This window comes from Nannobrachium achirus, assembly GCF_963921795.1.
Source record: "Nannobrachium achirus genome assembly, chromosome: 6".
NCBI lineage: Eukaryota > Metazoa > Chordata > Actinopteri > Myctophiformes > Myctophidae > Nannobrachium > Nannobrachium achirus.
This window is the reverse complement of record NC_137815.1, coordinates 34383030-34408166: the sequence shown is the minus strand read 5'-3', so window position 1 is coordinate 34408166 and position 25137 is coordinate 34383030. Positions and strand designations below refer to the sequence as shown.

The 25137-nt window shown below is 41.4% G+C and overlaps 1 protein-coding gene across 3 annotated transcripts in view; it reads right to left on the bottom strand.

Moving 5' to 3' along the window:
• The window catches only part of ampd2a (adenosine monophosphate deaminase 2a), a 60119-nt gene extending 39262 nt beyond the window's left edge, over window positions 1-20857 (bottom strand). Inside the window, exons 1-2 of one of the 3 annotated variants that reach the window (XM_080729069.1) lie at window positions 20787-20857; window positions 19867-19972 (exon numbers count right to left, since the gene is read on the bottom strand). In XM_080729069.1, coding sequence (XP_080585195.1) covers window positions 19867-19888 — 22 coding nt within the window. In that variant the 5' untranslated portion in view covers window positions 19889-19972; window positions 20787-20857. Of the gene's footprint in view, window positions 1-460; window positions 498-12273; window positions 12416-19866; window positions 19973-20786 lie in introns of those variants that run through there. The other 2 variants (XM_080729068.1, XM_080729071.1) reach the window with 2 other exon arrangements.
• Window positions 20858-25137: the final 4280 nt, after the last annotated feature.

The following is a 25137-nucleotide window of genomic DNA, read 5'->3' as shown; positions in this document are numbered from 1 at the left end:
TCGGTGGCACAGTGGTAAAGTCCCTGCGTAACCTCGAATCCACCGTGGTGTACACCGGCTTTAAAGGACAACTTTGTTTTTTTACAACAAGGGTTCATATTTTAGATTGTAATTAGAGAAAAGAAAAGATGATTGTTAAAATGTTTTCATTTACTGCTTTCTATTGTTTTAGCGATTTTAGTATTTTGATTTCAGTTGTTGGGGGCATGCGTACAAGTGGCTAAATGTCTTTTTAGACACAATAAGCCGGCAATTTCTTTGTTACTATTTACACCAGCCCCCATAAGTCACATCTGCCCATGAAAGATTGCGGTGCATCTTTCTGGGCTTATTGTGTCTAAGAATACATATTTAGCCACTTGCATGCATGCCCCCCAACCTGGGGGCATGCACTGCCGGGCGGGGACTGTGATATTGATCGTTGCGTGTATTCCTATGGGCTGGGGGTCGGGGGTGTTACCTGTCAACGGTATTGGTCGGGAGGAGTAGAGCGAAGGCTCTAGTCTACATCCTCCCGGTGAGGGCTCCTCACTGGCAGGTGAGCCAGTATGATACAACAGCAACACAGAACACAGAATGTCACTATGGGAGAATATAACAAACAAATACAATACAGTTATAGATATACAGTAGATAGAAGGTATAGACAGGCCACACAAGCCTCATATAATTCAGTGGTCAGTAGCTACCTACTTTTCTGGGGGACCTGATGATGCTTTTCGGTACTGCATGATTCCTTTTAACAACTACATTTTCATATTGAACAAGTTTGATTACATGATCAGCACAGCACATTAAATTTTTTTTTATGTATGCAGTGTGTGTAATTAGCCTTATTCACGGCCCGCCCACTCAGCATCCCCCGGGTGCTGAAGTCACATTTTGAAGGGGAAAATCCTACTATAGCCTATAGAGTTAACACAGAAATCGCAAATTTAATGCAATTCCCGAATAGTAAAGTATAAAATACGGCTAGCATGATCAAGAACACAAGATAGTAAAAGGCACAAAGCATTATAATTTACTTTACCGTTCGAAATAATGATTTGTTGGCTTTAAGTCCAGCTATTTCTGTTATAGTTTCCCCTTCTAAATTGATGTCAGCACCCGGGGGATGCTGAGAAATTTGCTGAGTGGGCGGGCCGTGAATAAGGCTTATATACACAGAATATACAGTATCACATCGAGTTTCCTTTTCAGACACAAAACATCAACCCCACCCAACAACCTCTCCAGAGACCACTTGACATTAGACAGATGTTCAGATTTATTCATTTACACAATAAACTCAATAGTCCAGGAAGCAACCCACATGCTTCCAGCTGAGCTCTGACTACACAAAGCAATTTCATAATTAACATGGATCTTTTTTTTAAAGACATGTTATATGCGAATGACCTGAACTGAACTGTGCCAATAAACATGCAAGTATCACTGACAAACTACAGTGCCTGGTAAAGGCCATATGTTTTTAAAAGTTGAATCTTTTGTTTCCATTTGAGATGGATGATATTTCTGATTTGTCATAAATAGGTTAGTGTATAGGTAAGAGAGGGTGTCATGTTATAAAAAAATGAAAATAAATTACACAAAGAACACATTGTGTGTTCTTTCATGTTCATCATTACTGCTGATCCTTAGATGGACTGAACGGGGAGATGACATCACACAGACATGACTGAGGGTCAAAACGCAAAAAGAAGGTAGTTTCCATTGTGGAGAGCTTCATAATTTCTCTCTATGATCGTATCGGAGCAGCCAACTCTACCTCAGTAAAGCTCGTCTTGGGTAAACTTCATTCACTGGAAATGAAGGCTTCTTCCAGGTTCTTGTTGAAGTTGCTGTTCCTATGAACTATCTAACAGCTGTTTCCATTGTATTTCTTGCCATTACAAACAGACAGTAAGTTCACATAGGTTCAGGACCGTGGGGCTATTATTTACAACCAGAAAGAGTCAAAGAGTAATTTGTGATCTTATAGAGATCAAATTGTGAAGTCTAGAGAAAACACATAGCTGGGGTGCATGGTGTGTACACCAAGGGTCTTCAACAGGGGGTCCCCTTTTTGATATTAACCACTTGAACTAACATCCATATTCTGAGAACTGTAGCCAAAAATAGCAGATCTACAAGCTCACAACGCCTCGCAGCTCGGCTATTTTCGGCAAAGAGGTTTGGTGTAGAGAGGAAAAAGAGCAGACTAAGTACAGAGTGAAAAGTCACTGTTCAAGAGGTTAAATATCCGAAAACACAAATTGACAAGAATTCAAAATACACTGATGATTGTGCTGTCAAGTTTATGTAACTATATGTAATCTATGGAAAAGGTCCCTGCTTCATCTCTCTCTCTCAACTAAGGGGTCCTTGCTTGGCATGAAAACATTGAAGACCCCTGGTGTACACAGTTTGATTTAGGCCCTGCTGTGCCTGTGGACACTCACTAAAAATGATAAACAACTCTTTTCCCAAAGGTCTAATCAAAAACATGACGGAGGGGAGTGACCCTCCATCATTCTAACTCCCATGCTCTCAGAGCAACAGTAGAACTATCCTTCTTGTTTGGATCTTGCCCAAACAAAAAAGCCTCATCTCTAAACTATGTGTCAAGTGAATGAAACGAGACAAACATTCAAAACACTGACCTTATTCTCACAATTTTACGAATCACACCCTGGTATCTCTGCGAGAGAGTCAACCATGAACATTCTCATAACAACCCTGGCTGTGTCCATCCTCCAGCATCCCGAAACACAGCTCAAAACCACACTCACAAACAGTGTTTAATTTTGACAGCCAATTATGATTTAGTTTTAGTCAGTCTTTTGAATAAAATTCAATTTTGTTTTAGTCATATTTTAGTCACCTGAAATGTTTTAGTGTTAGTCTAATTTTAGTCGACTAAATCTACAGTTGATTTTCTCAACAAAAAAATATTTTGGCAGGCCTTGATGGCGTCATAATGGCTGATTTTACTCTGGGTTGCATCGTGAAAATAGCCTATATACAAGCTCTCGTCTTGTAGATCGGCTAATTTCAGAGCGCAACACCCGAGCACAACCAACTTGTCTTTTAGTTCTACTAGATCTCTTCTCCACGACCACTAGTTTTTTTATTTGTTGACAAAATTGTCAGTATATTTAATCTTAGTTTTAGTAATCATAGATTAGTTTTTATTTAGTTTTCGTCAGTGAAAAAAGGTAGTCAACCAACAAATTAGGGGTGGATATTGGCGAGAATCTCGCGATGCAATACATATCACGATACTTGGGTCACGATGCAATAGTATCACGATATATTGTGAATATTTGCGATACGATACTATTGCAATATATCAGCTTTAAAAGCTGAAGGCGCTGCTCTAATGTTGTTTTCGTCGTTTGCAGCCATTTTCTCGAGAGACCTCACTCACTGAACCTGGGAAGGGGAAGTATATAGTAGTACATAGAACTATAGTACAGCGACATCTAGAGGCAGCGGAGTGTCAGGACCGGACTTCTACCTTTGGTTCCTATGCATGGGAACATACTTTATTTTCCTCAAAGTATCGCTACTTCAGGCAGTATACTACTGCCTGAAGTATCGATACAGTATTGGCAAATAAACTATCGCGATGTATTGCCATATCGATTATATTGCCCACCCCTACAACAAATGTTGTCATAGTTTTAGTCTACAAAATCAACACTGCCCACAAATATAACACATGTGCGTACCGTACAGTAAACCACTGATAACAAACTGTAACCACCCTCCACCACATCTTCTGATAATCCAGATCTGTTTCCAGTCACTGCAGCAGTCAACAACAAACACTCCATTTATCACTGCTACTTTCACAGTCTCTCAATATAGCAAAGAGGATCACACTGTGCTACTTGACACTGACAACATTTAGCATACAGTACTGTACTTAACATTGCTTGACCGCTCTGTTACTAGAGGTTAAGTATCCCTTCCCTGAAACAGAGGATCAGAAAGGGAGGTGGCAAAATGAAAAGGCATCTCCCTGCGGGGGGGAACAGTCATCCTCTGGCTTCGGCCATGTCTCACTGTCCCCTAAACTTTTACAGAGGCAGGCAGTCGGGCAGGCATGAGTACTGTTTTGTTTGTTTTACTCCCATGCGAACTTTATTAGCAGTTTGCATAGGAAAAGCATAATACAGTACAGTTCAGATAAAAAGGTACTGTATACCAATAGGATTTAAACCCAAGAAAGCACTAAGGCTTGTTTACATTGAGTTCCTTTGTACTCATTTCATTGAGACATTAAATAAGACAGATATACAACAATACTATGCAAAAAATAATAATCATAAAACAGTCAACAGGGGGGGTGGGCTTTGTCTTTGACTTTTTACAGTTGCAGCCTCCAGCAAGTGTTCTTTCAGGGCGGTTTTAAAGAAGAGTAGGGATTTACACTCCTTTAAGGCCGTTGGTACAGACACACACGTGCACTGCATACGCAGAAAAACGTGCACAATTTCAAAGGGTCAAAGTTGCTTGTCGTCACCCACCATCACACAAAACGAAAGCACTATAACAATTCAAGTAACTCAACCGCCACAAGCATTGGCAAAGTCCTACATGTCATGGTGACAGTGAAGCCTGATTTATACTCACTATAAAACACTACAAATAAATGATCTACAAGCTCACATTGTGTACAGACTAGAGATTGGATGTCTGATTTGCCTCCCTAGAAATGTGCAGTTCATACCCAGGGAGCGGATGATGTGCAGCAACGTGTGATATCCCATTTACAATTTACATTTTAGGCATTTAGAAGACACTCTTAATCCAGATCGATTTACAATAGACTTAGAAAATCACACTCCCTCCTATGATATGAGTGTGTGTGTGTGTGTGTGTGCGTGCGTGTGCGTCAGGGTGGATTTGTGTTTATGTACGCACACTTACAGTATATGCATATGGCGTACCAACTAAGCAGGTGTTCAAAACAGGAAATAAAGAAAGTGAACAAACATGACGACAACAGGAAGCAGGCCTTAAAGGCCCATTTCACCTCTGGGACAACCCTATCTTATTATATTGTTGTTTGGGACACGATCAACACAATCCTGCGAAGGGGCCATATTCTGTTTGCCTGTAATAAAGTCACACTATGCTCACAGGGCTAAAACACCAGCTGACACACATTTACCAGTAGTCAAATGAATGTGATTAAATGAAGAAATTGATTGACTCATTACCGCCACGGCTATCAGTATGCTTTGCTGCACCCTCTTTTTAGATGAAATACAAGCCATCATAAACATCCACATGAAGACATGAAGACACATATGTGAGCAGGGTAGGGCCTTGTGAGGTTGACCTATGGTAGTTACAGTGTGTGTGTGTGTGTGTGTGTGTGTGTGTGTGTGTGTGTGTGTGTGTGTGTGTGTGTGTGTGTGTGTGTGTGTGTGTGTGTGTGTGTGTGTGTGTGTGTGTGTGTATGTGGACTGTTGGCTAACTGGTTAAAAAACCAGCTCAACATGCCTCAATGTAATAGCCATAGACTTGGTTTCTGGTTCTCCCAAAAATCCCTTTTCCAGAGCAGCCAGACACACACAGTTTTTCTGTCACATTGACAGACCCTGGGCTATTCTTAGAAGAAGTAGAAGAAAGCCCTGGAATGTTCTGTCCAAGTGCAGACTGAGCATGTTGTCTTGACAGCAGAATAGTTGAGGAGACATGCATTATAAACTAAGGCTCACTGTCATCCCAGACTAGAGACTCCCTCTAGTGGTGACAGTGGGGAAGGTCTGAATTATTATGATGTACTGCATGCATACTATGAAGACGAACAACTACTAGAGCAAACATATTTGACAGTAAATAGTTTAAATTACTAATGTTGTTGCCCTAGCAACCCCTTCAGAAATGTACAGAAAGTAACTTACATTAAGTTAACAAGGTTCTGACATTCAGGCTGGTTTCAGAAAGTAACAGGCTGTGTCATACCCAACACTGGTTTCTTTCAAAATTGCCATTAAAAAATACCTATAGGGAGACCACAAGGGGAGGTAAATGCAATTTCCCCATCTCCTTCGTACATTTGTATGCGTTTGTATTTGTTGATGACATGCATTATTGTGTTAATTTATTATGCTATGTTGGTTAATTTAACACACGTAGGACCCCACTGGAAACAAGTCCCCAAGACTTGTTTTTGTGTTATCCTTTTTAGCCTTAATGTCTTACTGGACCACATGCTGCTGTTTTCATTTCTGACAAATAAAGTACTCAATCAAATCAATCAATCAATCAACCTACCCTACTATATTCGCAGTATCCCAGCAGTGAGTAAGCGTTCAGTCCAGCTGTCTCTCTCCAAACTTCAAAGAGCAGCACTGTTACAGTAGGTATGAATGAACTGATGACAGATTGCCAGTCGGGAGTGGATAACTGCATGCGGTTACACCCACACATAGCTGCATCACACTGAGGTCAGTGGTGGAAAGTAGCAAAGTGCATTTACTCAAGTACTGTACTTTTTACTTTTCTGGAGTACTTCAAATTGGGGTCAGTTCTCCATTCCTAAAAGTGCCATTCCTACCCACTGCCATTCCTACTGAGGTTAGGGTTAGGGTTAGGGTTTGGGTTAGGGTTAGGGATTCGAAATCTTTAGTTACTAGTTACTTTTGGATTATTATTACAAAACCACTTCAGACCTATACTGTATATATATATAAATATACTTTCTCAATTTGAAAATTGCTGATATACATGCTCACAACGAGTCGCAAAAGTGAGATTGTAGATCGACTATTTTTAAAGGATTATTATACATTATAAAACTTGTGAAATGGGACCTTTGCATTACCAATACCTTCTGGTATTGATACTTTTACTTAAGTAAAAAAAAATGATTGAGGTCCACAGGGGAAGACAGATAGGGGAGAGAGGGGCTCATTCCAGTCATCAGCGGGTTCAAAGTCCACGGTATGACAAACAAGCTGTTAATGGAGAGCTAGAGTACAGTGTACCCTATGCTTCCTTCCTGCTGACAGCTGTGTTCCCACTGTTCAGCAGCAGCACTGCAGCTGTTATGATGCCTGACATCATGATAACATGATTTTTTTATGCTATAACCAGCAGTGGTGGAAAAAGTACTTGCATTGTTTGTATTTGTCACATTCCTAAGACAAAAAAATTATTATAGTAAATTTACCCCCATTCATTCCGGATGGGGACCCAAATGCATTCGGGTCCCCATCCGGAATCAATGGAGGTACATTTATTGTAATCACAAGGAATGCGACAAAAACCCAAAAATATTATTGAACTCAAGTCTCCATGGCGTGAGTAATCAATAGAAAAAAAGTCAATTTGGGGGTGAACTACTCCTTTAAAGGACGACTTCACTTTTATATTCATATAATTGGTGCTCACTAATGTTCATGATAAAATTAGCATAATTTATTTCTACTCTGTCTCAGAGGAGGGCTGTGGGCAGGTCCGAAACCCATCATCGATGGGGAATCCAAGCTAATAGAAAATGCAGGCTTTCTATTTCTGAAAGGTTGCAGTGTCATCCAGTGCCATTGTTCTTACGATAATAAAAATCAAAATATTTTTTCAAAAATAGTTTAAAAAAATCGGTCAAACGATGATGCCACAAGATGATGGGTTTCTGAACTTCCCACAGCTCTCCTAAGAGACTTGGACCAAGGAGAAAAAATGTTTGCTGTTTTATTATGAACATTAGTGAGGACCTATTATTCTAGTAAGACACCTCAGGGCGACATGCGACCTCGCCCTAAAGGATGAGGTTGTGTCAATTCTTGGTCATCTGGCCAGTGATGTATATCTGACCAGTTACCCATATATGGAGACCCTTGGTACCCATATATGGAGATCCATGTACTGTATCATGGTACTTGCCTTGAGATCACCGTCTGAACCAGCCACACAGATATGGCATTCCCATATGATGTTAGATATGGGCTTAATATTGATGACATCAGGGATCTCCATGTATGGGCATAAAAGGGATTCTGTTAAAGGACCATTTCACCTCTGGGACAACCAGATCTTATTTTATTGTTGTTTGGGACACGACATCAACACAATCCTGAGTTATTTTTTTGTGTTCAATCTGTGTTTTTAGATATTTTAGTATTTCAGCATGCTACAAAGCATCATATGATGCAAAATGCATCATATGAAGTAATATTTGTACTTTTACTCCCACTGTTAGCATCATGTCACATCGCACCAGGATGCAAGAGGGAATAACGCCGGAGAGGGTGTTCCCTTGTCTCCTCCCCCATCAGCAGCACACACTGTACTGTATATGTTACTGTACTGTATATAATTACGTCACACTGCTTCTGCCCTGAACCCAGTCATTTATAGTACATAACATAGCCTGCTTTCTGTGATGCAGCTAGTAATGGCCTGGTAGAGGAAAACCGCCTGCCTGTGGGCGGGAGAGAGGGACTCCTGAGGGAAAAACCGGCCGGATAATCAATGCTTCAGCAGCATAATTAACGGGAGTAAACAAACACTGCTGTGTGCAACAGAGCTCTTTCAACCACATTGACAAAAATGTTCATGTCAAAAGGTGACATTTCTTTCATTCTTACATGCAAAGCTATGTTCCTGCCAGAAGGCCTGTCATCCAGGAGCAGTGATGCAGAATGGAGATAACTATTGCACTTCATGCAATTATTATACTGTGTTAGTCCCTTAAAACCCATTAAGACCTGATGCCCATTCTACAACAATGTCTTCTAAAATCTAAATCTGTCTAAATCCAAAAGTTTTCTTATTTCTATATCAGTGATGCCCGAAACGTTTAACACGTCAAGGACCCCAGAAATGATACGCATTTGGCTGTCGACCAGGGGACCTCCAGAGCCAAAATCTACAATGACACAAATGCTTTCCCGGTTTTAATGGGTCAAGACCAAAGCATGTGTACGTGAATGTGAATCCCCCTGCACACAGAGTACTTTTGCTGTTGTTGTGAATATCTGAGAAAAAATAAATCTCAACTAGTGTGAAGTGAGCGGAGTTAATTTCATCAAAGGTCCCGCTAGCCATTCACAGCGCGTCCTGCGAAGCTTGGCTAATGGGACCCTGGCGTACAACAAACTTTGAGCCCCTGACATTATTGAACATGTTTTTCCCCCCAGTGTTTGACTGGACAGACATTTTACACAACAAACTTTGAGCCGTTTGTGCCAGGATGTACTGATGTATCTAGGCCTGATGTAGCCGTGCTTCAGTTTATTAAAGACCGGACATTTTTGAACAGGTTTTCCCCTTGGTTTGTGACCGGACAAAGCCAGATGTTGGCACTATAGCTCCTGTTCCAGGAGCACCGCTCAAAAAACACACAAAGAAAGGAAGGCCAAATATGGTTCCTGTGACGGCCTGTGAGAGCAGAGGGCTCAGCCAAGCGGCTAATTGAGGGCTCTTAAATGACTGCGCTAGAGGAGAGGACCTCTAAGTTATTTATCGCTGCTGCAGAGAAGGCTGGCTTTAGTACACATATCATACGGTGTGTGTGTGTGTGTGTGTGTGTGTATGCGTGTTATACTGCCTGTGTGCTGCTCATGCAGCAGTCCAAACCCTCTATGGTTCAAACGTTCAACATTCACGTTACTCTAATACACTAAAGCCTAATTTTAACTAGTGTTACTCGCCAGAAATAATACATTTTCAGCTGAAAATCAGGTTGTATAACAATGTACAAATTAAATTAGATCCCAAAAAACACATTGCCGACGTGTGGATTATCTGCTTGGCTAAGCAACTGTGGGTGCCTTGAACAATGATGCAAAAAGCATTGACGTAATGTTGATGCATGCTATCAGTCTAAGGAAAAACACATTTCCTATTGGCAGAAGAGATGTTCCTAATCACACTAATTGCAATATGTATGTTATATATCTGAATTTAACATATAAAGAACTGGCATTCATAAACAATTTACACTTTAACGGTAATGTTTCAAGACATAATTGTTGCCATTTTTTCCATTTAAGTCAAGTGATGAGCCAGATGAGGCCTAGAGCACACTGGCATGGAGTGGTACAGCGTTTCTGTGCGTGCGTGTATGTGTGTGTGTTCATTGCCTCCCACTATTGTCCAAGTGTGTAAACTGCGTATCAGCGAGTATTTAGTAAACCGATTTTTCAAATATCTGACATCTGAAAACCACATAATAGTAACAGGAAGGCTGCCAGAAAGTCAACACACACACCTGTTCCACTAACAATGTTCATACAACACCATTTGCATTTTGCAACAGTGATTATTTAAGAATGTGATAGAAACTAACTTTGACTTAAGGTGGTTGCACACTGCTGCGTTTTTCGGGCCGAATATCGGAGTGAATTTCGGAGCACGCAAATAAAAAAATCAACCTCACGTTGTGTCAGTCACGTTTGCACACTGCCGCCCGTTTCGCGCACCACTCAGTCCCTTGCTCTCTCTATCTCCCTCTCTCTCCTTGTCCTGAAAAACGCATTTCGCAACGAAAAACGCAGCAGTGTGCAACCACCTTTACACAATGAGATTTTATGGGTCCGTCCAACAGATACAAGTGATTGATAGAATGGTTTCAGAGAAATGCAGGGTAGGATGAAACACAGGAAACAAAATGAAAAAAAGAAAGAAAAACGAAAAAAGGAAAAACACGTGGTTGCTTATACAGCCCCCTCCACAAAGATAACATGGCTTGACCAAACAGTTGGAGAGGCCATTGTGGAGTTGATGGCATGAGATAAAGGGGTGTCCAACCCCAGTCCACGAGGAGGAGAGGCCATAAGACAGAGCCTTGATAAACCAAAAGCCAGGCTGAAGCCTGAGTTATAATTAGTTGTGTGCGGGTGTCGCACTACTGATAGTAGGCTGCAATCTACTGTCTGTATACATAAGCTTACAACATGTTGTGAATCTGCTATTCTCAATGCACAACACCCCACCACGCAGCTAAGTATTTATAAATCGAGGCTATTGGGGGCGCATTGATGGCTGTGTCCACCACAGTGCCATCTTCTCAATCCAATATCCCCTGCCTGCTGACAACAAACAGCAGAAGCTACTATATAATGTAGCATACTATATAATGTAGCAGTAGCAGTCTTCAGTGATGGAACTGACTCTTGGAACAGACTATAATGTGATAGTCTGGGACTAAGCTATGATCAACAACACACAGAAATCTCTCACACAGCAGCATGTGCCTTTAGTTTGTGCAAAAACACAAGCTTCCTTTACCGAGCTGCTACACCAATAGGCTCAGAAACTGAGATGTGAGACGTGATGTGACATTAATGTTACAAATCAGTCATATTAGTCCCCCAGAGTTCTATACTAAGCCTGTTCTCTTCTCACTCTACATTAAATATCTTCACCGTTTACTGTAAGTATATAGACCTTCTTGTATCTGAACTTTACTGTCCTGTGTGCTTTTCCTATGAGAACTGCTAATAAAGTATTCAATCAATCGATCAAACCGTATTTTGTAGATCAGCAATGTTCCCCAAATATTCATCTCAGAATAGAGACACTAGGTGTTAAGTGGTTAATAAACGTATATGTTATTTTTTATGGAAGACAAATAACTTTTAACATGAACTTGTATAAAAATGACCATGAACATATTTTTGAGCGGTGGTTACACCGTCTCCTATACGTGGCCGTGTGTGTATGCGTGCGTGTGTGTGTGTGTGTGTGTGTGTGCGTGTCTGTATGTAGCCTGAAGTACCTTTTCTGACCACACATGTTAAGGGAGGGGCGCTGTTGTTCAGGCTAGGCCAGACACACACACACACAGGGATATTATTATTATTTTTATTATTAATATTTTTTTTTATTTTTTTTTAATATTGTTTTAATCTTTTTTATTATTATTATTATTACCCTTATTATTACCCATATATATACTGCAACCCCCGCTGCACCCACCCAGTAGTGCTGTTGTGCAGCCTCCACGACCACCGCTCAGTTCACACGGGTGTGATTTTTTTAACTACGAATAACTGAAATTAATAGTACAGAACATCACTGAGTAATATTAACGATTCCATTTCCTGATGTTCAACGTTCATTCGTAAGACAACAAAATCTCCACATTTTTTCCACTTTTCCACTGTTTGTTTGTGTGTGAGAAGAGCTTGAATTCCTGAACATCACTGTGTGTGCATCTGTCTGACTCCAGAACCCCACCACAACTTAATGTTTCTTTGAGATCCACCCCCACCTACATACACATCCACACCACCCCAAACACACACACGCACACATTCTTCCACTCACCAGGGCTGGTGGTGCTCTGCAGGCTGCCCCTCTTGCGTAAGGGGGATTTGGGCTTGGGGTTCCCCCCTTGTCCCTTGCTCGCGCAGGGGGATGACATGGTGCCGCCTGCCCGCCTGTCTTCCTGTTAGTTACACAACTGGAACGCAGTGAGTCAGGGCCGCAGAAACAGCTGGCAGAGGGATAGAGAGGATAGGAGAGGAGCAGCTCCTGTGATGAAAGTGCTCTCCCTTGCTCAGTCAGAGCAGACTCAGGGTGGCAGAGCAGCCCATGCTGGGCCTGTGAAATCCCCTCTGCAGAGCTGTAGCTCCTCCTCCTCCTCCTCCCAGTCAGGCAGGCAGGCAGCATCAGGCCAGCAGCAGTCAGTCATAGCCCCACTGGGGGCCTGATGAAATGCTGGCCAAGGCTTCCCTCTCTCAGGGAGGGGGGGGGGTGCCCATCCTCCTCGGTTGCCCCAGCAACCGCGGTGGTGGGATGAGCTTCCTCCCTCCCCATAGCCAGTGGTGGAAAAAGTGCTCACATTTTTTCACTTAAAGGACAACTCTGGCCTAAATAACATCTAGGCTCATGTTCCTATTGATCCCATATTGATCCCAAATTACTGTCCGTGAGGTTTATTAGGCAGAAATGCCCCTTTTGTCCAGTCTCCCCAGCAGAACCCAGCACCCCTCATAGCATAGAGTGGAGCCTATAAGCCTATCGCTTTTAAACAATTTTTTTGCGGTCAAAAGTACAACAGACAAGACCGGAAGGGAAGGGAAGGGAAGGGAAGGGAAGGGAAGGGAAGGGAAGGGAAGGGAAGGGAAGGACACAATCTGCAGTGTAGTGTACAGCACAACAGCTGAGAAGCAGTGACGGAAGAAGTACTCACATGTTTTACTTAAGTAAAAGTATCAATACTGTAATGTAGATATACTCGGTTAAAAGTAGAAGTCCCGTATTCAAAATATACGTGAGTAAAAGTAAAAAAAAAGTATCAACATCTAAATATACTTGAAGTACCAAAAGTAGAAGTACTCATTGTGCAGAATTAAGTAAAAAATGTATAAAACAATATTTAGAAAATAGTCGATCTACTTGTAGATCTGCTATTTTCAAAAGGACAAAATATATGTACGTGTGTTTTGTAATAAAAATCTAAAAAGTAACTAGTAACTACAACGTTTTCATATAATTGTAGTGGAGTAAAAGTACAATATTTAAGTAATGAAAATTGTTAATACTGAAGAAAGTAAAATACCTCAAAATTGTAAATATACTTAGTTACTTTCCACCACAGCTGAGAAGCAAAAGGTGCGAGCAGGGCAACAATGTGTTCCACTTCCACTCATCTAATAATAGATAGTAGAAACCAGAAACCCTAGATGATCCAGCATCTACAACGGAGCATCTATCTTCTACATTCCTACAAATGGACAGTTGTTAAAACAAACTTTTCTTTTTGTTAAAAAGTTAATGCTCCATATTCTGATAGTAGTCATTGCTATAGTATAGTGTGTTGTTGAGTTCAGTCTCCCGACTTTCTTAATACATTTTCAGGTGTTTCACCAATTTCATTCGATCACAGGAGAGAGAGAGCGCATTTATCATTTTCTTGTTTAACCACTTCAATGTTTTTCTCTTGATTATCCTTTCTCTCACCTGACTGAATCAAATTGGAACCTGAAAGATTTATTTTTCGTTTACTAAAGAGTTGGAGAGATGAGATGACCCCAGATATTGAACAAACAGGATTACTCTGGGAATCTCGAGCAATTTTAACACTTTTCTTTTGTAACAAAAATAACATGAATAACGGGGAAACCAAATAGTAAGACTGTAATCTCTGGATCAATAAGCAGAGTGAGTGAACGACACAGCTTAGTGCTATATCAAGCTGCAATTCGAACTGAATTTTAAATCTCTTTATGGAAAACTCTCTGGAGAGAATGAACAGGCACCCAAGACACAGCGCACGCACAGGAAGAGAAATCCTTTATGCCTGACATTATGTATTATAAATAGTAACAACAGATACCCAGAGAAGCCAACTAACTGTGTTACCCAGAGGTTTGTGTCCAACTTCCTCTATAATGGTTTCTATGCTTACAGGCCCTATTATTAGTGGCGGCAGTGGTAGAGCCGGTAGAGCAGCCGCATAGGAACCGCAAGATTCCCAGTTCGATCCCAGGCTCCCCCAGAGTTAGAGTGGAAGTGTCCTTGAGCAAGACTCTGAACCCTGTTCATTCTGGCCTGGAGTGACTTCAGTTTTGTTTTTCTCTCAGGTGAGAGCCTGAGAGGACGTGAGAGGACGCTGGCGTTGTCTGTTCGCCGCTTCTCCGCCGCTCTACTGCCTTTTAGTATTAGTTTTAGACAGTATTTTAGAAGTTATCTTTGTATTTTGTTTCTGTCCTTTAAAATCTGCATATTATCTTCATATAACATTATATTATTGATTTTGATTATTGATTATTGAATGCACCTGCTAAGGTTATATTATTGACTTTGATAATCTTTTACTCTTTTAGTATGTGTTCTCCTTGCAATGTATGTAGCACTCTGAGATTCATTGAATGAAAAGTGCAATACAAATAACATTTATTATTATTATTATAACCCTGACGTGCAGGTTGGTGCCTTGCATGGTTTCCTCTGTGAATGTAATGCACAATCTATGTAAATCTCTTTGGATAAAAATGCACCATTTACCATTTATTATTCACACTTATGGTGTATGTTGGCTTCCAAAAAAGGTGTGATCCCAAAGGCATAAAAAGCAACTCTATTGTTCATTTGATTTTATTCAGAATTTGACTGTGCTCACTGCTCACCTTTGAATGAGATCTTTATAAAGTATAAAAGTCAGTAAGTCACAGTCTTGCTTAGCCACTCGTGGGAAAACATGAGGGCCAGAGTATGGGGCTGTTGATTACTTTAAGGGCACGTTCTCACCCAAAGTCCGCTTAAAAGGTCCGGATCAGGGACCAAATGTTTACATTGTTGCATTTTGAATTTGGTCCGGTTAGCGTTCACACGGGACTTTTGTTAAAAGAACCAAATATGTAAACAACTGACACGTGGTCATACAGGCGGCTGTTGATCTATTGACAGAATAGGCTATTCCTATGGAAAATTACTTCACTGCCTATTCCAATTAATTTTGTGTTATTAATCACAGCTGCTTCCTATATCTCTTTTTTTTAAAGAAGCGAAACCCGCATTTCAGGCAGTAATTAGCGATGGATGGGTGGAGGAATCTCTCTCTCTTTCTCTCTCTATCTCTCTCTCTCTCTCTCAAAACATAGCCTGTATAAAGCCTTCTCCTTGATTCATTTAACAATAAATAGCGCAAGAACGCAATAAGCATCCCCGTTTCCACATCAAATCTCTCTCTGTCTGTCTCTTTCTTTCTTTACAAGCAAGTGAAGCAACGGGTCCGTAATGATATTTCCTATCCTTATCAGGTTGGAAATGTGAAGCTAAATGAATAAATAACCTAAATAAAAACAATAAAATAATGTATAATCCCAAATGTTGAATCTATATGCGTATGAGCCATAACTTTATATGCGGTGGTGCATGCTTAAAAAGAACATATTAATGTAACGGGATGCTAACCCACATCTCTCCTCATTTAGCCATGAAACATAACAGCCGTGCATCAGACACTCGGACAGTGTTGTAAGCTTTTAAATCCGTTATTTTTGTGCACCGCACCCGATGACATGGACATACTGCCGTCCCAGCAACAACGTGGAGAGTTTGACTCGTGCACGCCCGTCCTCAGGGAACAGCGAGAGAGCGAAAAGAGAGCGAAAATCCTAATGCCTCGAAAGAAAAGCCAAGTTTGACTTTATTTTGTGTTGTCGTTTGGATGGAGGTTGTGCGCGCTCAGCGCGCAGCGCGCCCGCCGCGCCGCCTCCTCCTCCTGTGTTATACACAAGATGGTGACCTTACTTTTATTTGTGACTGTATTTGTGTCAAAACAAACAATGATCACCGTGTTCGGAGAGCGACCCCTGGAGTCACCGCACACGATGGGTCACCAGTTTCCATGTAACCTCGCAGTTTCCATGTAGCTAACAAGACACCGCAGCGCTTGCTCACAGGGAGAGGAGATGATACAATTATTAACGTGTAGCCTACTGCAGGTCATGAAGACATATCAGCGGTCGGGTCATATCAATAATGATCAATAGAAATTCATGCTTTTAGAACTAATTATTAATCCAGCTTCACAACTGCAGTTAACAAAGATTGATGAGTGTAGTCTCTTGTAGCCGAAGTTACAATTGCTTCACGAGTAGTCGTTTATTATTTTTTCCATATTGTTTTTCAATGAACAACACACAATGCAGAATGTAGTAGGCTGATCAGACATAAGTTTGGTCCTCTATAAAGTCCGGCTCCGTTCACACCAGCAGAGGACCGGACCATGGTCCGTTTGGAAGGGGACCGAGTCCTGCCTTTTCAAGAGGACCATGGTCCGGACCAAACAAAGGGACCATGGTCCCTTTGCACGTTCACACCAGCGGACCAAAGGAGAAAGAGGACCATGGTCCCTTTTAAGCGGACCAAATAACCCTGGTGTGAACGCCCCCTAGAGACAGCCTTCAGCAGTGGTGTAAAGTAAGTAACTAAGTACATTTACTTAAAGGGGAAGACCACCCATTTTCAATATTGAACTATGTCATTAATATAACTTAGAGGAGTTGTGTGGAAATAGAAAAAAAAGGCCCCCCCTTCTGTGTTGCCTAGAACTGGAGGATTGATTTTGGGGTTTGTATTATAGTACAATGTGTGATGTCATCAAGTTGTACTTTACAATACAAACCCCAAAATCAATCCTCCAGTTCTAGGCAACACAGAAGAGGGGGAACTTTTTTTCTATTTCCACACAACTCCTCTAAGGTATATTAATGACATAGTTCAATATTGAAAATGGGTGGTCTTCCCCTTTAAGTACTGTACTTAAGTACAATTTTGAGGTATTTGTGCGTTACTTGAGTATTTCAAATTTCCAATACTTTTACTTCTACTCCACTACATCTCGGATGGTATTCAGATAAGTTTTCATTTACATAAGACTTTACACTGTAGGTAGACTCTATGAGAAGAGTGCAGACTAGTGAGTGCATTTTGCCATCTAGTGGCCTGAAGGTTGAACACATTTGAGGGAAAAGAATATTGCATATATGATGAATTTTCTTGAGCATGGAAAACGTATCATAAAGAATGCAACATTGTGGAAAATCTATGCGGAAATGGGATTGGCCTTAGGGAGTTGAACCATGATCCAAAATTATGCCAAAATGTAAAGCAGCCTGATGTAGCACAATCATGAGGCCGATTGCCTTCTTTGGACTACTGACAGTGACTGCATGAAATGTTCTGCAATGATCGGTCCAGCAATTTCCGAGATTAGTTAGCAACTTACGCACGTGCACACACACGCACGCACTCACGCATAAGCAAAAACATAATCTCCACCTCCCGGCCTGGCGGAGATAATAACAACTGAACTAAAATTAGCTACTGTTTTCACCAAAATTAAGAACCAACTGACCTAAATACAGTATACACAAATGTAGGTCACTCAAAAAGGTTTTCTTCACATATATCTTGATAAAACACTGTCCCAGTCTTGGGTAGATATAATGGAATAACGTTTTTACCCAGTGGAAGAATAGCATCCGGTGAAAACACAAAATGCCAAATTAAAACCGGTAAGAGCTGATCTACAGTATTAGTAGGTTAGTAGATGCTGGACCTCCAGTGTTCCTTGAGAGGGTTCCAGGTGGTCCCCAGCTAAAAGATGGAAGAGTTGGCAACCAAATGAACCCTTATTTATAGATCTTTAACTCTTGAGAGTGTACAATTAATTAATTAATTAATCAATTAATCACCCTTGCGGGTCCATTTGGTTTCATTTTACACGCTCAAGAGTTAAAATATTGTTAAACATCTGCATTACTTAATTTACAAGAAGTCTACACAATTACAGAATGTACTGTAGTAGAATTGTTATTTTGATCAACATTTTCCTGATCTCTCCTATGATACTGTACCACATCAATACAGCATGGAATTGTGGACAAAATCTTATCCAACGACAACAACATATTTCAGTCTAAGAGTCTAAATCTCATCAAATGGTGGTCCACGACTCAAATGCCGAATAAATAATGGACCTTGAAATGAAACTTCTCTACAACATTCCAATGAATTTGACCCAGTTTTTATGAGCAAGCCGGTGATGTAACCTCTGTGAAGCAGCAACAACACGGTTAGGAAAAACAGAGAACTACTTTTTATTGAGGGAAACAACTTTGCCCCCTTATTTGACCTAAACCATAATGCTAAAAAACAAGGCTCTTACCAAGACAGCAATTCTTAGATCTTCTGCTTGTGAATCTGTGTCTCCGATGTCTGGTCAGGCTTTCTGCCTGCACACCCTAAAAATGAGACTAACTACTGTGGACACTGCTGGCTGCCTGGCTAGTCTTTTTTTTTTCATTCCTCAGTGCAAAACTGCATTTTTGTTTGCAGAGGCCACACCAAATATCTCTTTCAAACAGACTACAGTAATGCTAACCAATGGGAAATGTAACAAGTAAATATGACCCCCATGCATCCCCCACGGCCGCACCCCACACACATTCCACTATCCTTATCGATCGATTGATCGATATGTGCATCCACTGACTTCACAAAGTAACCAAAAAGGACCTCCATACTGTAGCTGGGGCTGGGAGAGCAGAGCAGTACTGCAGCGTACGATGCCGTTTAATTTGAGCTTTAAGTTCTCACAGTATGGATTCTGATTTTTTTTTTTCCAATGGGAATGGAGCATTCACAGTCGTTGTCTGCCACAAAAATATGCTCCGTTCCCAATTCCGCCCGCTTAATTAAGTAGAATTAAAGTTTGTGCATGTTTTGTAATAATAATAAAGAAATCTACAAAACTAACGTTTTCAAATGATTGCAGTGGTGATAATAACACTACTAAATACTTTTAAGCATAACTGTGCCTGCTCAAACTAATCTAAAGCATGGCACCATTTAAGGAGCTTTTAGGGGCAAAACAATGGTAACTAAAAATGGGTGACCTAATGCGAGACTACAGCCTCAAGGTATACATGTATGGGTTGCTAAAATATGGGTCAAGAAAACTCAAGATATATTCTGCACTAGTATAGATTATGCAGCTGTACACCACATGTACTGGCTTGTTCGGTGCTTTCTCTGCACTGAGAGCTTAGGGACTTTTTATTAAACAAAATTTTATTCAGGAAAACGTACACATAGGCCTACTGCCGTGTCATGTAGAGCTCCTTTAAACCCCAACAAAGGATGTAATGGCAATAGAGTCTCACCAGGATGAAACTGTTCACACAGCAAGTATATCTTGCAAAATCTGATGATTGTTGGTCTCTAAAGAAGGATTGGCATTGATGTCACTGGGGGGTCACTTGCAAGCCTGTTCATCTGTCAGAGATACAAGTTGAATCACTGAAATCTAAGAATTTCAGCTGTACTGGACTGGTAGGTAATGACGTGTGTACAAGGGTTGGGTGATGGGAGGCTGCAAACTGTCATATTTGGATGTTCACTTACCATCTTCTTTGCTGCTTGCCATTGCAGAGGACTAGCCGAGTCTGGGTGGTGGGTGGGTGTGTATGGTAAGGGATACTTGTAGATATAACTTCTTGACCTGTGATGTCTGCACAAAAAGCAAAGAAGTATGTTAAAGGTGATGTATAAATCATATTATAATCTTTATTTGTATAGAACTTTTCAAAACCAAGTTTACAAAGTGCTTCACATACAACATAAAAACTGCAAAGTGCAAACTAGCCAAATGTATGCAAATTATGTTAGAATGGACAATAAAGAAAATTAGGAATGAAAGCAAAATCTACCTGTCCATTCATCTTGTTAAAAGCCATTGTGTGAAATTAACATTTTAAAAGGGTTTAAAGGTGGACACTGTCACACTGAGGTATAGCCTTTGATTGATTGATTGAATATTGTTCGCATAGGGAAAGCACAGGACAGTGCAGTTACATGGTGAAGGTCTACGAATAAGATTTAAACCCAAGAAAGCACAACAATGGCTTGTTTACATTGGGGTCATTTTGTACTCAAATCATAATTGACTGCCTTTCGAGTGGAAGCTTATTCCACACACATATTCCACAATATAGTCTAAATGGCCTAGCTATTATAGGGTATTTTCTCACAATTTATTTGATATTGAAGCATAAAGCCCCTGCTACAAAGCTGTCTACTGCGATAACAGCACTATGAATATCTAAGTTTGTATAGCTAACTAACTGTGTGATTCCACGTCAACTAACGACGTCCCACTGGGTTTAGTGTAGAATAGATAGCGCTATCTAACCCAGTACCAGTATGTTACCTAACAATAACGTGTCTATATCGTTTAGATATCGTAATTAGGCAATACAATGTGTTGCGTAACATTTGAACTACATAGAACACATTAAAGTAGCTAACGTGTGTGATGTCATCACCTTTATTTCCAATTCGTTTTGTAAACAGGACGTGTTTTTTTGTCTGCTGGCTCAGCTCCGGTGTGGTTTTATTTTGAGTCAAGAAGAAGTTTTCACTGCACTGTCAGTGTCTGTGGAAGTGGAAAGTTGAAGGGACCGCCCTAAATGATGATGCAGACTGAAAAGAAGACAGGGAAGAGAGAGAGAGAGAGAGAGAGAGAGAGAGAGAGAGAGAGAGAGAGAGAGAGAGAGAGAGAGAGAGAGAGAGAGGGGGAGAGGGGGGGGGGGGGTCATAGTAGCCTCATAAACCAGACTGATGGGAGGAGTCAGTGTACTAGGCTAGGGCAGAGCCCTAGAATGGAGAGTTGCGTCACTCCCGTTCACTTCATGGGGCCAGCCAGGTCTTCTACGCACACATCTATTGGCGTATAGTGACAAACGGCCAACCGGAAGTTTACAAAATGCATTGAAGTCTATGAGGTGTAAAGTGACAATGAACCACGTGACCAGCGCTGTTTCTGACCCCGCGGTGACACCACTCTCTGATTATACTGCTCTGGGCTAGGGTCATAGTCCATCCATTGTCTGTGACTGCACTGCACCTACTGTATAGGGTAAATTATTAATATTATATCTAGGCCTTCTGAGACAGGGACACATCTCCAGTGAGCTATTAGCAGGATCAATACAACAATAATTTGGCAAATTCGAATGGTTATTTAAGTTACTTGTAGGCCTACTGTACTGTCTGCAGGCAACTAATGAAGGCATAATTTAAACTAAAGCATAGTTATTTTTACATAATACATGACTACATGAGTATGACAATGGTGCCACCTAGAGGCATCTCTAGTTTTGTGCATGTTGACCATCTTGACCCCAGAAGAAGGCCAAAATATTGGATTTTATTCCTAATTATGGCCGTAGGCCTATGAATACTTTTTGGTACGTTTTTGAGCGGTGCTGGAAGGATCTATAAAGTTCCAAAACTTTGTATAAAATTTGTTGTATGCCCATGGTCAGTCACATTGGCCAATTGCTTCGTGGGACGCTTAATGAAATAAACTCATAAATAGCACCGCTCACTTCAGGTGGGACTTTTATATTTATTTCTGTCAGCATCATCACTTGCTGTCAGCATCACCTTTCCTGTTCACTTTCTACATCTCTGACTTCCGCTTCAACTCAAGAACGTGCCACCTGTAGAAATTCTCTGACGACTCCTACATTAACAGCTACATCACGTCGGAGGAGGTATTGTATAATCACTGTTGTTAGACACTGACACTGTAGGCCTACATGTATCAGCCTCACATCCAGTGTTGCTAGCCTGTATTATCCATTCAGTACTTGCGCCAGCAGAGCGTGCAAGTACTGCGTTCGGCTGCGTATGTACATATGTATGTATGTCGGTGTCTGCCCGTGTTTAAGTCTAACGGAGGTGATCCGAACCTCCCCACCCGGTTTCGAACCCGGGTCTCCCGCGTGAAAGTCCAATATCTTAACCATCACTCCAAAGGGACATCCCTATGGAACGAGAGCAGATACTAGACTTTTGAGGCTTCAGGCTGGGGCTGCGTCTCATCACACTGTGCGACGGTCTACGACCCATCACATAAGCCCATAGCCCCATCATCAGGGACCAGCATTTCTGGCAACGTCATCATTAACAGCCATCAAGGGACCAGCATTCCTGGTGATGCCGGTGGTGATGACTCTGTCATCGCCAGTGGTGATGCCAGTGGTGAGCTGGTGCACAAAGTAGGCCAAGGTTCCCCAATTAGTTTTCCCCCCAAGCGCCGAATCATGTCTAGGGTACCAAGCCGAGGGCCACAACATTGCAGGGGGCGACGGTGGCGTTCCCGCTACTACAGCGACAGTTCAGATATCGTCGTTGTCGGGTGAAAATCTTGTATGTCCAAAACCGTTCGTTTTGCATTTATCATTTTAAAAATGATTTAAACTAGTGAAAACAGCCGATCTACAAGCACACAACGCCTCGCACCGCGAGGCGTTGTGTGCTTGTAGATCTGCTGTTTTCACTACTTTTGTGAGACGGCCTTGAATGATGAAGCAGGGCTTTACTTTGTGAAAGAACTTACACATTTTCAGATACAAGGTTTCCACCCGACAACGACGATATACTAGTGTTGTTGCTGCTCTTATACCACCATTATTACTGGGGTTGGTGGGGGCCAGACAGTAACCCCCCGCGGGCCGCAAATGGCCCGCGGGCCTCCTTTTGGGGAACCCTGAAGTAGGTCATATACATGGCCTACTTGTGCAAGACGCAAGTTGTCACCTCTGACAGAATGCAGTTCAGAGTACAGTTCTAGTTAGTGTGGTTGCCCAACAGGGCAACACACTGTAGTCCTGGGGAAACTTTATTTATTCTTCTAGATAAACTTTATTTGTGAATGGGTATTTACCTTGATAGGGAATCAATAGGAAATCAATGATCAATCACATGACAGTTAGCTTGCTGCAGAATATAGTCACGTCGGCAACCACACTTGCAATTTCCAATTGCATCTTTTCTAGTTGATGATTGAGACTGTATATGTCTCTGTCTGTCTGTCACACACACCTCTGACATCATAGATGTCTGACGTCATAGACCACATGAGACTGACACAATATGTCCATATATGGGCATCTGACATCATAGATGTTTGATGTCATAGACCACATGAGACTGATATGTCCAAATATGGGCATTCCCCATAGACCACATGAGACTGACACAATATGTCCAGATGATGCCCTGTTAGGGCAACCACACTAATACAATTCATTTTATGGAGATCCCTGAAGTCATCAACATTAAGCCCATATCTGGGAATGCCCATATATGGACATATTGTGTAAATCTCATGTGGTCTAAGAGACTGACTTCAGTCATCTCTACATTGTGGCCACATTTTGTCCAACGTAAACAACCAACCAGGTCTGTGAATTATTTTGGTCAAAGTTGATCCCATGCCTAAGCACCAGCACTCGCCCAGCAGTCTGCCGTCACCCAGGCGGATGCGTGCACGTGCCAATGTGGACATGCCCATGTGCGCGACCTCGACCTTTCGCTTCTCGCCCCTTAGGGCGTCTTACTAGTAGATGATGTACTGTTTGTTCATATTACTGGTGATGGATTGTACGCTATTCTTACGCCTAGTTAGTAGTTATACATTTCGCTAAACTGGTCCAAGTGCACATGGCTACAGTAGGTCAGACCTAGCCATGTGGCAATCATCAGCAGATTATCTGTATCAGAATGATGCATGCATGTTGCTGGCAGCCTATATACAAACCCTGGTGATATCGGAGGAAAAAGGAAATGTGGGCTGCACTATGGCAGGGGCGTCATTTGGGTCATCAGTCAATTGCCACCCCCTTCTGTTCACATGCAACCTTAAATTCCGTTTTTTATGCATATTGCCCCCAACTCTGAATTGTTTTAGCAGATTAATTTGATTTCATCGCAATCGATGCCCATCCATCCATATACGAGTTATAATTAAGACAAGCCTTTTATTGTATGCAACCATTAATTTATTAACCACTTTCAATGCGGCATCCCTCCATATTTGGGAATGTCATTATAGGGGAACACATTTTCTCTTTTCTTTTCTTTTTTTTCTTCTGAGACTAGCCTCTGCACTATGACCCTGCACAGACAGTAATGATAAGGGCATCTTTATGTGTCCCTAAAAGAACAGAGCCCTCCTACCACCTACTACAACAGTATTGTGAAATGTCATTTGGCATATAGGTTGCCATGGGGACGGCAGAGCCTGGAGAAGCTGGGGGCGGGTTGTTGACTGACTGAGGTCCACTGCTGAGGTGTGAGGCCTGTTGTAGCAGCTCAACTGAAAGACAGTGTCAAACACAGTGGCAGAATAACGTTCAGGCTGTTTGAAGTTTGTTTAGTTTCGTGCATCTATCTATCTATCTATCTATCTATCTATCTATCTATCTATCTATCTATCTATCTATCTATCTATCTATCTATCTATACAGTATATACACTATATCTATCTATGTGTGTATATACCGGTATATACAGTATATACACTATATCTATCTAATTGTCCGTCTGTATACCACAGCCCTTGATGTGATAATTTTCTTCTTTTTTAAGATGAATGTCAGACCGCTGCCTGTTCAAATGTCACCTTTGGGTCAAAGTGCTTGAACTGCATCTTTCAAAAGGTTCCAAAAGAGGGAGGGTATTCACTCTGCATAGACCTGGAACGCAAATCTGAGTCACTTTATTCGAACCACTTTAACCTTTATTTTATGCTTTAACTATTAAAAATAGCAGATATACAAGCTCACAGCGCAGCACTGAGTGTCACGCTGCAAGCTTGTAGATCTG